This window comes from Numida meleagris, chromosome Z (assembly GCF_002078875.1).
Source record: "Numida meleagris isolate 19003 breed g44 Domestic line chromosome Z, NumMel1.0, whole genome shotgun sequence".
Classification (NCBI taxonomy): domain Eukaryota; kingdom Metazoa; phylum Chordata; class Aves; order Galliformes; family Numididae; genus Numida; species Numida meleagris.
In genome coordinates, this window is record NC_034438.1 from 10,198,278 (window position 1) to 10,212,520 (window position 14,243).

The 14,243-nt window shown below is 38.9% G+C and overlaps 1 protein-coding gene across 2 annotated transcripts in view; it reads right to left on the reverse strand.

The window, feature by feature from the left end:
* Positions 417 to 14,243, reverse strand: part of NPR3 (natriuretic peptide receptor 3) — a 47,973-nt gene continuing 34,146 nt past the window's right edge. The window contains exons 6-8 of one of the 2 annotated variants that reach the window (XM_021380467.1): positions 12,607 to 12,742; positions 10,765 to 10,852; positions 417 to 7,912 (exon numbers count right to left, since the gene is read on the reverse strand). In XM_021380467.1, the coding sequence (XP_021236142.1) occupies positions 7,801 to 7,912; positions 10,765 to 10,852; positions 12,607 to 12,742 (336 nt within the window). In that variant the 3' untranslated portion in view covers positions 417 to 7,800. The remainder of the gene's footprint in view (positions 7,913 to 10,764; positions 10,853 to 12,606; positions 12,743 to 14,243) is intronic. The other variant, XM_021380468.1, reaches the window with a different exon arrangement.

Below are 14,243 nucleotides of genomic sequence, written 5' to 3' on the forward strand. Positions count from 1 at the left end.
TTATCAGCTCCCCAGCGAATTGTTGGTACTTGCAGTTTTGATATGAGTGTGATCAGATTATTTCTTCCTCATACTCATTTCCCGGCTAGTTTAGATTATAAAGGTCTGGCATAGTCTCAAGCATGAATCTTAAATTTGGCAACACTGCTACAACAGACACACGCTTACAGAAAGCAGGCAGCTAGACAAAACAGGGTAATTTGAAGAATGTATCTAAAAGCACAGTAGAGAAACAGAATGAAACAACCCCAATTTGATAAGATTGCTGCAAAGAAATGAGCTTGTACGTTGGTAAAATGTATATGTTTTGCTTCTTCTGCAAGATAGAAAAAACACTGCTCACTTGATAAGGTACCAGTGAAACAGACTGAAAAATATAGTGAACACGTGACAAAAGACGCTAGGGAAACAGATGATATCATATTCCTATTTCTTTAATGGAAACATTTTGCTACAATTTAGGTATGTGATATTCTCTCATTTTTAAAATGTGTAAAAGAAAACACACATAATAAAAAGTCAAAGGACACCAATGAATGTAGATATTTTAAATGACCAAGTTTTAAAAGAAATAAAATACATTAAACACATAAACAAAGGTTATATCCACAGTCATGAATACTCACTCTTCTCTACACAAAAACAACAATAAATAAAATCACATTATATGCAGATAGTTCTACTTACATCAGTACAATATACTGTGCAGCTTTCCATTCATTTTCTACTAGACTGATAATAGGTTTCTCTGTTGTCCAGTATTTTTACATTAATAATGAACAGTATCACCCCCAAATAGGGGACAAAGTTAACGTCCACAGTGTCTATCCTGAGTCCTCTTTTTTTGTGTGTGATTATTACACCTTATGCACAAGAAACACAGCAAATTCTACCCATTGCTTTCATCCTGCCTTTCTATCTATGTCTTCTCAGAACTTTCAGACCTGCACAGCAAAAATGTTTTTACTTGCATGTATCTGTGTATGGGCATGGTACAACCTGGCCAGGTCCTACACATCCCTTAATTCCCATTTAAATGTTAGATACTGGGGCTACGTAGGATTTAAAAGGTGAATAATCCTTCTGCTGAGCCTCGAAAAATTAGCTACTGAACAATAAAGACCGTGCACTGTGCAAAAAGAGCTTGATCCCACTCTCAGTACAGTCAATGGTATCTTCATAGGGGAATAATAAATTCCCGAGTATTTTCCCTATATCCAGAACAGATATTTTCAACTTTTGCAACCTTTACTGCAGAATTCATTGCATCATCTGCCACAAAACTACATGAGGGATATACCAAATAAAAGAGGACATGTTTATCGCCTCATGTAGCACCAGGATAACTGGCTACGAATTAGGAGCCGTGATACTGACTTTTTAGTGTGGCTTGTTCTTCTGTCACACTGCATATGAATTTCACAGAGAAAGAGAAGTCCAGACCATCAACAACCATGAATCAGCATAGCCGTGCTGGTTATGTCTGCTGAAGGTTTGCATAACAATAGCAAAACACCTGATCATAGTTTGAGGGGAAAGAACTGTGTGTTCCTTGTGCATATCAGTTGACATTACAAAAGCAACCATTAAAACAAGATCATTTTAAAACACCCTTTTTGGTACATTTCTTTGCGTGCTCAAGTGTCCTCTAGAAACATTCGCGTGACAGTAACACCAAGCAACAGTTCACACAGATTGGATTTTAACCTTTCAAAAATGTAACACCTAGTGAGTCCACATAAGATTTTATGAAGTATTATAGCTTAACATACATTTTAACAGTGTCATATTATTAAGAATATTTTGCCTTTGATGTAGAATATTAAGTTAGTGGTTAGTGAGAGATTTTGAGTGAACTCTAAGCCTCTCCTTTTGAAAGCTCGTTCCGTATGCTGTAAGTTCGATGTATGTTGGTTAAGAGGCATCCTGAAAGGTAAATTCTGGAAGAAGTAATAGCATAATAAAACAGTCTATGTAATGATACACTGGACATAACTAAACATGAGCCCAAAAAAGCCTCAAAGCCATGGCAGCGTTATTGTCTTGATCAAAACCAGCCTTGACCTCTTAAAAACTCCAATATTAACCTTTATCCTTTCTTCTCTTATTGGTGAGATAAGGGGAGAGATGCACTAATGCCAGACTTAAGGCTTCACTGGGGTAAGCCAAAGTTCTTAGGCTTCCTGTCATCCTCTAGAAGAGAAAAGACATGAACAAAGTCTGCTGCACCGCCTGCTGAACCCCGTAGACAGCCAGGTCTGAGGTCTCTCACAAACAGCTACTTGTTTTAATTTCATCAATCATTTTTAATCAGTCTCAAGAGTTAGGATGTTAAAAGGTATCTGAGAATGGAAAAAATACAGGTCTGAAGCCGCTGGAATTCATTTCTGTCTCTAAGCAGGGATGGGCACAGTGCACATGCTTCCATTCTTCCACTTGAAAGGTTTCACACACACACAAATCTTTTTGTGCTTTCAGCAGCAAGAAAGAAAGGTGGGGAGGAAGGGAGTATGCACAGCACATCTGAAGGCAAAGCTTTTTCCAGCATGTCTTCAAAATGTATTCCAGAAAGTAACTTCTGTTTTCCTTTCTTTCTAAAAAGGGCTAACGCTGCCTCCTGAAAAAGATGTGCCACAGAATGAATCCCTTCATCATTCACTGCTGTGACAGAAGTTACTAGGACGTGTTCCTGACCCACAGAAAAAGTAATGTACCACAGGAAACATATCTGCTTCCATTTGCCTCACAGGCAGGTCAGTATGCTCGGTGTCATTTTTTAACAACAACTAGGGTAAAAATTGTGGCTCATGACACCTGACATCATCTGCTCACACCTGGATCACTGCACTTCCTGTGAGCTCAGTCCTGCAGCAAACAGGTGCCAAGGAATCACTAACTTCAATTTGCAGTGCCAGCCTTGGATGTTCTTAAAAGGATGCCAGCCTCAAAATTCCACTTAAACTCCACAAAGTTTTTAGCTAATCCAATTTTTCAGCCTTGTTTACTTGACAGGCAACACTGGACAATTCTGGCCCTAAATCTCCAGTAGCAGCTGGCTGACGTGGCCAACGCAAGGTGTGCAGGCAGTTGAACAGCAAGTCAACAAGCATGGGCCGAAACTACAGAAAAGCCACCTCCCAAGGAACTGGGAGAATGTCTGAGTACGTGATGGAAAATAGCTGTCTCTTTTCAGAGTACTTCTGAAACTGGAGAAAAGGGCATTAAAAAATAGGGAATTCAACAGTGTTCACTCCACTATGGGAGAAAATGAGCAAAAAACCTCAACTGCTTTATTTAAAAAAACAGAATGGCTACATGGCTACTCTGAAGCACAGAGGAGGGTAGTGAAGGATGTGGAACTGTCTTGAGCTCCGGAAAAGGTGGACTGAATTGCCAAAGAAATTTACGACCAGGACTATTAGCTTCCTGTCTTTGATGTCTATTCTTAGCTTTCCAGGAGCATTACGGCATTCATGAGGTGAAAATCGCTCCGGAGCCAAGGTCAGCTAAGGCTGATGCAGCCTGTTCTACTCCAAAGCTGAGAAATTCACTCTGAACTGCTTCAAGATGCTGAATTTAAAGCCTGAAGACACTTCAGTGAGGGCCTGAGTTTACTTCCCTTGAATCAATGGAAGGTTTTCTTTGTTTTGCTTAAGGAGAGAGTGATTGGATCTCCAAGACAAAAAATGAGAGATCAACTTCACACTAAAACATGTTGTCATGGAGCATGTTCTTATTTTGTCTAGCTCCCATCCTTCCCTCTGCTTTCAAAGTATTAATTACACCTTAATAATTGTCCATTAAAACCCTGTAAAATACTTTCAGTAATGCAATTAACCATTTCTTAAAAACAAACTGAAAATAGATCAATAAAATTTATTTTCAGAAATGAATGAATGCAACTCCTTAATAAGCTGAATTCTGGCCACAATCCTGCAAAATGCACAGTATTCCTATTGCAATTTTCAGCATTGGTTGAATATTCTCAGTGAAGCATATCACAGAAGGAACTGAGAATTAACTGGTTATGATGACAGTCACAGACAGCTCTGGGCACACAAATGTCCGTCCATAAGCAAAACTTTCCAAACTACCTGAGGTCCACACCAAAGCATTAGGCATCTCACTAAAGCTGTGGGTCTCAGCATACTAAATCACAGGTCCTACTGAAAGTTTTGCTTCATCTTTCTCTGTTGTAGAGCATGCTGCAACAGCCAACTTGCAGTGGAAGTACACGTGCTTCAAGTAAGGGAGTGACATCAGAGGATTTGTCCATCTTATTCTCTAGAAAAGAATTTTGAGGTGAATCAGCTATTAAGCTGCCTGATATTTGGTAATTTAATGAAATACCAAATTATCAGAATTTTCCACTGCCAAAAATGTGAAGCCACCAGTTCTATTTCACCAATTATAGTCATAGGTGTGAGATTTCAAAATAAAGACATGGACTCTGTTGCCAACCTCACTCCAATTCAAGCACAAGGCAAGATTCCCTTTGGTTTGGCCATGGCCAGTACGGTACCCTTTGGTCCCAAGTGAGTAAAGCACTTACAAGCTGCAGTCGAGCACATTTCATGCGTGTTCTGAAGTGCTAGGCTGAGTCAAGGCTCTCCTTGTGCTGCTCTGTAATGTATATTTGTAACACAGGTAATTTGTTGAAGCCAAAAATGTGGGTTTTGAAAACTGTTTTGAGAATCAATTATTATTACTTTGATTAAACATTTCCTTACTGAGTTTGAAGCCTAAACATTGTGGCATTGAGCTAATGCATATGAACCAAAAAGGAAAAGGACATTAGATAGTAAAGAAACCCTGATGAATAATGTAAACTCAAGGCAGTTTTTGATCTGTGGCTCCTGGAAGACCTGTGAACGATTAGCAGGAGGCCTGCTGAGGGCAGCTATGAAGGGCAAGTTTGTTTATGCTATAGAGGAATTTACTTACGTGAAACACCTTACATGATCTCCATGGTTCTGTGGGAAAAATTCACAGGTGTACACCAAATTAGAAAGATTATGCCTGTTAATCTAAAATACTCTAACATGCAAGAAAGGTTTGCCTTTAGAAAATGAGAGGTGCTGGGATGTAAAGTTGTGGCCAGGCCACCATCAGCATCCCACAAACAGACATCTCAGAACGAAACTTCCTGAAGCCGTGATTAAAAATCCTACAAAAATCTGGGAAGAGGAATTGTCATTTTAACTGAGGAGTGACCTTTTGTTCTACTTTTTAAAGAATGCTTAGTTATAATGAGATGCCACAAAACAAAAAAGTTGCCCCAACAATGTGTTGCTTCAGACAGATCTCATCGCTCTGATCTTCTGCTCAGACCTGGCTGTGTACAGCACAGGAAAAAGGCAGATCAACACCGCTTTGCTCCCTAACTAGTGGCTAGTTTGGTGCCAGTTCAAACTGGCAAGATAACTCATAGCAATTACCATGTCTAAAAAAGTTTATCCTTCAAATCATACCCTTTTTCTCTACATGCTTAAAAATTTTCCTTCCTTTTTGCTATGGCAAAGTAGTCTAAAGGACAAAAGAAAGTAAAAATAAAGAAAGGCCTACTTGCAAAACAAAAGTAGATTAAAGTTCTCTCTGAAATTAGTTTCTTTTTTAAAACTCAACCAATCAACCAAAAACTGCAAACAAACAAACAAACAAAACCACACCCACTGACAAGATAAACTCAATTATTTTTAAATTTTTCCAGAAACTAATCAGGAAGTCTTTTTTCTCTCCAACTGTATGACAGTTGGAATACTGTTCTAGCCGACACCCTTCTCTGATGCCCATGAGACGAGGAGTCTACTTCAGAAAGCTGTCCACTAGTCTCAGTGTTACTTTGGATATCGTTCCTTTGCAGAAGTCATACAGATCTTGATCGGAAAACAGGATGAGATAAATCTACCACGTGAATAATAACTGTTACAGTAAATCCTAAAGACGCCTAAAATCCTGAAATCTACCCATTTTATGGCCATCATTTATCCTGCAGCTCTCCTGACGATCAGCAAGCAGGTGATAACCACTGCGTATGCTAAGAGATAGTGCAATGAAAGAAATAGCAAAAACAGTCCAATGAATTATTCCATGGAGTATTTCCCCACCAACAAAAGACAGCAGAAAGAAAACAGAGCCAGCTTTTGCTCTTCATTCACTTCTAGCTACATCAAAATGGTTTCTTTGAATTTTCACTCTGGCTTCTCATAGTATAAAAGTTTTGTAGAACACAGGCTTTGGTGCCAGTTTTGAGAATAACCATTGTATAAAGTCTGACTATGACTCCTGAGACTAGAAAAATTCTGCTTATGAAATCAGAATAAGATAAGCCAGAAGATTTCATGCGTTACAATCATAGTCATAGCTGGGTTTTCTCACAGACAGTATTTTTACAGGTCGTCTTCATCATTTATATTACGTGCTGTTCATTTCCGTTTCTTGACTAGAAAGACCTCTCATCTGTCTAACGTGAAATAACCTGTCAGTAGCTAATTCATCACAGATTCAGTTTTGCTCCTAGTAAAGTCAATGGCAAAGTTCCCAGGCATACTAATGGCAGTGGGATTAAAGTCAGTCCTAGAGTAGTGTTTTACAATCCTGATTCTGAAGATAGTTGTTTGTGTGTTTAATTGTACAAAGGTGAAGTTAGTGTCACTGACTAATGTGGGACTGTTTAACACACAAACAGTTCATTATCTTCAGGATCAGAGTTATCATCACATAAGCGATCTGGTAACTGCATTTATATTGTTTAAATAACTGTACGCAGGACACATACACCTGGAGAAGAAAGTGGGCTAAAAAGTTTGTTATTTTCCATAAAGTCACTTCTCCTCCCCTAAATATTGATTCTAAAATGCATTTACTGTTGTTGACTTTCCTTGCGTGTTACTCCTATCATAAAAAATATGTCTTCAAAACATTATCCCCCTTAAGTTTTAAGCCTACCAAAGCAAAAATAGATATCTTAATAGAAAAATACAAGATAAAAAATATCCTAAAACTAAAATGGTAGCATTAATGTCATTTTTACACACAAAAAAGACCCTCTTTTGAACTGTCTCAGCTATACAAACTCCTTTGTATTTACATATTTTGGATGCAATCCTGTGCTCACTGAAGTTAATGGGATTTTGCCATTGACTTCATTGGGAACAGGAAAAGGCTCCACATGGGCTCCGAAAGGTGATTGAGTGGAAAGAAAAGAGCACAATAAAAATACATATAAGACTGCAGAATTAGCCCATCTGCTCTGGAGGCCTCTTCTCTTTCACTATTTCATACCAGCGAAACTCCACATACTTCACTGGAGTTTTTTCTAAACTCCCGGTACATAAGAGGGAGAATCAGTACTTTTGATCTTTTCATCTTTTTCATCTTTTCAGTTCGACAGCAAACTAGCATTTGTGTCTGTGAATCTGTATTTGATACCCATGAGCGAGGTGCAACTAAGGAAGGTGGCAGAAGGAGCTGAAAAAAGGGAAACAATACAGCATCCCCATCAATTAAACACATATCTGCCGTTCTTAATACATGTCTTAAGAAATATTGTCTTTACATATTAAGTACATCCTGTAACACCAAACTGCATCATTTTTGTTCATGAGATGAAAGGCCATGCGGCATCATGTGATTAGTAAACCATTCCTGAGCTTCTGAAAAAAATTAAGACAAAATTACTGCTTAAAAGAGTGAGTTCCTCAAGAGCCTCTTCTTTTTTACACTCATGTCTTTGGTTGCGCCCATTCCCCTAATTCTTTTTTTTTTCCCCAGGAAGAATGGGATTATTTTTCTTCTTCTTTATGCAGCAGAAAAATGAGATCTAATGGAGTCTTCGCGTAACTGCCGATGTTTCCCCATGTTACAGTCCTCCTGCTGAGTTCGTCTCTCAATAGTTATTCTGTATTTCTTTCTGCATGAAAGAAGAGGAACAGAGTGAGAAATCCTTCTCCAGCTATAGGATAACAGGACCTTCCTTATAAAGAATGCCTGTAGGGGACAGCTGGGTTCCAGTTGAAAAATGAAATGTGACAGAATGTGAAACCCTGGTCAAAGATTAAAGCAGTTTGCATTGAAACATTTTACCCAGGCTCAAGAATGACTGTCACACAGCAGTCTCAAAGCACCAAGACACAGACATTTGCTTCTTTGAAAAATTCTGATTTAAGTGATTAGGAAGTTTTTGTGAAATGTCGTGTGAACTGTGTCACATCACTGCCTTACACTGATCAAAGCCAAACTTCTTTCCTGTGTACAGGGGGCACTTTCTGCAGAGTTCAAACAATGGATTTGACTCTTTATTCAGTTGCATTTCTTACTGAAACTGTATGTTAGCTAACTAATCCTCCCATTTCCCACAGAGAAAGCTACTATGTTTATAATATCAGAAGAGGTAGTAAGATGAATTAAGAAAAGGGATGTAGCATGTAGCTAAGATGTAAATACAATTGCTCATGGAATAGACACACTTTTTACTGTATGCCTTCCTCCAGGGCCTTTTGATGGATCCTGTTGTACTAATTTATACGTCACACTGCCTCTGGCTGCCTTTCAGTTTCCCCTTTAGTACCCAAATCTTCTCGCCAAATCGTAAGACTACCACATTTACTTTTCATGCATTTATGCTTCCACTGAATCTCAAGACCAATGCTCCAGAAGGGCATTAGTTCAGCCCCACCTGCACACAGTACTTCTTGAGTAGATGCATGACAAAATCCTTGAATGCCACGATTCTATCCTCTGTTCCACTTGCATGTGTAGCAGAAGCCTAAGCAAGGTATGTGGTGGTGGAAGGATTCTCAAAACAACAAGGTTTTAATTCGGATAATATGACTCAGCAGAAGCTGTGTACCTACATGTTCCCTAGACAACTATGTCTGTATCCATAGGCTTAAAAGTAATCAGAAAAAAATATGTTTTTTACTTAATTTATGCCAGCCTTCCACAGGTGAGCCTGCACACACTCAGTAGCAGCTCATCCACACAGACATGCCCTTGTTTCAGAAATGCAGCTCCTTGAGTTTAAATCCTTTCAAACAGGTATCAGAACTACAATCCAGATCTTTCAATGGAGTTTGCACACTTGCTCAAAACTGAGTTTCCATGCCCATTTGTACTGATTACAGACCCAAATGATTAAAGCAATGTAATCAGAAGGTGCGTATGCAGTCTGAAAGCTACATAAGCTTCAGGTAAAACATCATTTTCAGGTACACAATTTCTAGAAATGCATTTACTGAAAATCTGACCCATACTTCTTGATATGCTACGTTTCCTAAGTGCATACTATTAGTGGAGTTATAAGTTTGCCTCTACTCCTTTTCTGAATGGGTACAAATTGGATTGCCAGCGTAAATTCACCCAAGGAGATGTCTGCAATGCACAGCTTCATCTAAGATTGTACCCGCTGATTCCTTCAGTTGATGGAGAGAAGGAATTCTGCTGACCTGCTTTGGCTTTTACATGAAGATGACGAGAACTGCACCCAAAAAAGTGCTCATTTCTCCCCTCTGACTGTAAATACAAAGACTGTTGATCCATCTTTTTTCACATGGATTTCCAACTCAGATCTTAGTGTCAGATGACTTAGAGTTTAAGACCTGTTCCTACAATGATCTTTGTATATTTTTATATCTGCTTAGGTATGCCTTTTGCCCCATTTCTTGTACTCAACTAGCAATTCCTCCTGGTATCAGCAATACTTAAAAAAACAAACAAACAAACAAAAAAACCTGAAATTACCAGCTTGGATTGGGAATGTATAAAAAGATGCAAGAGCCTCTGATGAACTAGAATATAAAGATACAGTTGTATTTTCTTTTCTTTTCTTTTTTTTTTTTTAAAGACAAACAGTCTTTAATCAGTCCCAGTTAACTTGTCTTGTTTCAGACCCAAACAAAACATGATATAAGCACCAAATATTGTTAAGTATTTGTTGTATTCATCCTGGTTCTTAGATCTTTTGAAACCCCATTAATGTGCTAGTAAACTGACAAAGGTATTGCCTGTTCATTTTGTTAACATGTTTTTTATAAAGTTGTTTTTTCATTGTTAAAAAAAGTTTGATTCTTATGTGCAGAGGTTAATTCTATTCTCCTATTTGCATTTGCTCTTTATATCATAAAAGGATAAAACATACCATATATAAGATGCTGAACTGGTATAAGAATAATTTGGTCTGGCAACGTAGGATCAAGTCTCAAGACTTTATATCTACTGCCTAGCAATGTAAGAGTCATTTTACCTAAACAGGAATAAAACACTGATCACCCTCCACTGACTTCAGCTTATTAAGTTAAACACACAGCTTTGAATTCCAAATGCTCTCTTAAACCAAACCAGACATCTCTTTCTAGCTTCCACTACAACTCCACTCAATGTTCAAAAATAAAGCATGGTACCAGGCAAGTGACATAAATCTCTTACATGATCACAGACTGCACAATTGTTCTGCCAAGGAATGCTGATCAAAGAAGGCTTTCAAGGCCAAGGTAATTTAATAAGGTATCTGTGAATGAACAGAACTAACTGGAACTAGTTCCATGAGCAAAGTTACTCAGAGATGTAAACAGTTACAGGATGAGGCCCTGAGTCAATTATTTGGATTCAAACAAAAGTACAAGCAAAGTGTATTCACTATGGTGGGAATGTTACCACAGACGATAATGGTGCCATTCTGTCTCCCATCAGGGATGTGCTTCCAGGAGCTAAAAGCTGTGGATAATGAGCAAAGAGCTGAAGGAACATTCAGTGAATTGGACTAACCTGAAAAAGTAAAAAGCCATTAGCAATCCTGCTCCAAGTAAGGCACCCACGACTATTCCTGTAACTGCTGATTCTCCTAGACCACCTGCTTGAAAAAGGGAAAAATAAACAATCAGAGTTCATAATGAGAACTATTTGCATTCACATATTGGAAAATAAACATGACTAGGAAATGAATGACCAATACCAGATAATGAGTAAAGCCTTCAGAATTCAGGACTCCAAGGGGAATCTCTTCTACTCCAGTTCCTGACATTGTATTTTTTGTCCCTATTCTCCTTGTAGTTAAATAAGGAGCCAAGATCACTGTCAGATGAAGTCAAAAAAGTCAAAAATAGAGATTATACACATGTTGTTAAGAAACTGGTCTGGACAGCTTGGTCTGAATCATAACACAAGACAGGACTATAGCAATGAGCACAATGGGAATCAGCAGTGGATGTGCCTTGAACCATTATAACAGAAACAATTGTATTTCATCTGGTTTAGGATCATAACCTCTCATCAGCCAAGTTTATTAAAATGACTGATTTTTCACAGTACCAAGAATCTATGCCTTTTCAAGTCAAAGCCACTCAAGCTTCTTCTTGCGCCAGGGACACAGTGGGTACAGGAGAGCCCAAGTAGGGACTAGTATTCTGCAAAGAACATCATTTTTATGTGGATACAGCCTGCTCCCTTCTTTCATGCCTACCTGGATTTTTGGAATGGAACACAGAATCACAGAATCATAGAATGGCTTGGGTTGGAAGGGACCTCAAAGATCATCAGGTTCCCAGCCCCCTGCCACTGGCAGGGTTGCCAAGTGCTCAGTCATAGAATCATCGAATGGTTTTGGTTGGAAGAGACCTTTAAAGTCATCTTGTTCCAAGCCTCCTGCTATAGGCAGGGACACCTCCCTCTAAACTAGGTTGCTCAAAGCCCCATTCAGCCTGGCCTTGAACACCTCCAGAGTGGGTGCTTCCACAAACTCTCAGGGCAACGCGTTTCACCCTCATAGTAGAGAATTCCTTCCTAATATCTAGTCTAAATCTACCCTCTTCCACTTTAAAGGTATTTCCCCTTGTCCTATCACTATCACTATCTAAACAAGATTTCCCTCTTGTTTATAATTTCCCTTTAAATACTGGAAGTCTGTAATGAGGTCTCCCCGCAGCCTTCTCTTCTCCAGATTGAACAAGCCAAGCTCCTTCAGCCTGTCTTCACAGGAGAGGTGCTCCAACCCTCTGAGACAGAGAAATATTAAGGAAATTAAACTGCTCCTTCCTCTTAAGTTATCCCTGATCATTTGAGGGGTTTGTCTCTGTACACCAGGATGTGTGCTTAATATTATTTGTGCATGGAAACCGCAGCCTTCCAGATTCACAGTTTTTGGCTCCACCTACTTTACCTCTTCTCTGCCTAGTTGTCCCCTCACAGAGCATTCAGATAGAGTTGAAAATCATTCTGCACTGGGAGAGCAAGCACTGGCAGAACTGAGCTCCCCACCTGCTAATTATCGATAAGTTTATTCTCTGTTCAGGGTTTCAGTTATATCTTTCTTCATGGCTGAAAGAGATTTTACCTTTTATCCCCTGGAAGGTTGCAAAGCCTCAGGGCCTTGGGCTGCACCTCATGCAGGCAATACAACTACTAGCATGTTTAAATTCAGGAAAGTGATTCAGAACACATACTGTCTGAGGCTGCAAGACCTTGGCTTCACAAGGAGTCAGCAGGGAGACACACTCATGATGTCCAACTTGGACAACAATGCTAGGCAATTTAATAAGGCCCGTTATGCTGCTTCACTACATGGATTCCTCCCTCTGATGGCTGCACAGAAGCATTAAGTCTTAAACTTACATGATTTACATGGTGTATTGTTTGTGTGCTCCAAAACTCGGCTTTCATCTACTCTCAGCCTGCCGTAATTCCAAGGATATTTCACATTTGATCGAATTTCAAAACGCCCCTGCTTTCCATAGTAGTCTCCAATCACCTATGCAAAAAAGAAAGATGACAGATTTTCATATCGTGTTGGAGACGTAAAACAAAAAGGAATGCTGCACCAATTCCTTGTGCTCCTGTGTCTGAATGCTGAATCACAAAGGACATGGCTGAAGAGGTCTTCAGGAGGTTATGCAGTCCATGCTCTGCCCCAAGGCAGGATCAACTGAACAAGAGCATTCCTGAAATATGTTTATCCAACCTGCTCTTAAAAGCCTCTGAAGATGGAGACTTGACAATTTCTGTAGGCAAGTATTCTGGAACTTAGTTATCATTCCTCTCAGTGATTTTTCCTTGCGTGTAAGCAAGATCTCCCTTGTTGCAGCTACCCACTACTACTTATCCAATTGCCGGTCAACATAGAGACTCTTTCTTTCTGAAATATCCCTTTACATATTCATAGACTCTTACCTGTTCCACCCTCAGTCTTTTTTTCTGTATAAATCCAGTTCACACAAGTTTTTTTTTCACTCTTTGAATATTCCTCCTGCTCTCCTTGGGCTTTTTTCAATTCCTCTATACCAGAATGAATGCTCAGGACTGTCACTCGACCAAGAGAAAGTGTCATTTAAAGTATTTTGTGTACTGGACTTATCTATTTTGCAAGGTCCAGGAGATACATGATCACGTTCAGTTAAATCTTCAGATCTCCTGAAGAACTTCTACAGAGCCAGTCATTCCGTACCTTCTATTTCTGCACTGGTCTATATTTACACAGGAAGGGCATTTTGTGCTTATCATTCTGGTAGCGTGGGCTATTATTTCAGACCAATTCATCAAGATACTTTAGAATTTCAGTCTTGTCCCCAGGCATAAATTCCGTCTTTAATTCAAAGTAGCATGCTTTGGATCTACTGCAAAGTTGCAGGATTAAGTTGTGCTAGTAGTAGCTAACTTATCTGAAAATAATTCCAAAAATCTGTGCACACTAGTGAAGGAAAGAGTCCAAATACAATAACACTGAAGTATTCAGCAGTGACGGCAGAAACACATCAAAAGTATTTGTCCAACTATGAATAAGAAATACCTATAAAGCTACAATTAGGTTTTAGAAGTAGGGTTTTTGAATTAAAGACACTGATATCCTGCTCCAGTCTTTTATTTTACTTTGAAGAGAAAGAGTTAAAAGACAGATAGCACTTGCCCTGGTTAGGTATTTAGAGGTAGATTTCACTCTAAATAAAGGAGTTAATTTCTCTTCCAGTATTTCATCTGGAGTTAAAAACTTGTAAGAAAGTCTGTTGCGTTTGCAGGCAACAGACTTAACTGGGAGACTGTATAATTTGTCAAATTGGAGTGGGAGAGTCCTCCTCTATCATCAGGACTTACAAAACGTGAAAGCATGCAGAAAGGCTTAAGAATAATACATAGCTATGAACAGAAACCAAACAGATTCAAAGCAAAAATAGGATAGAGATTTTTAAAAAGTAAAAGTGGTTAAACACTGAAACATGCGTTGAGGGAGTTTGGGAGACAGTTTCCAGATGAAAAAA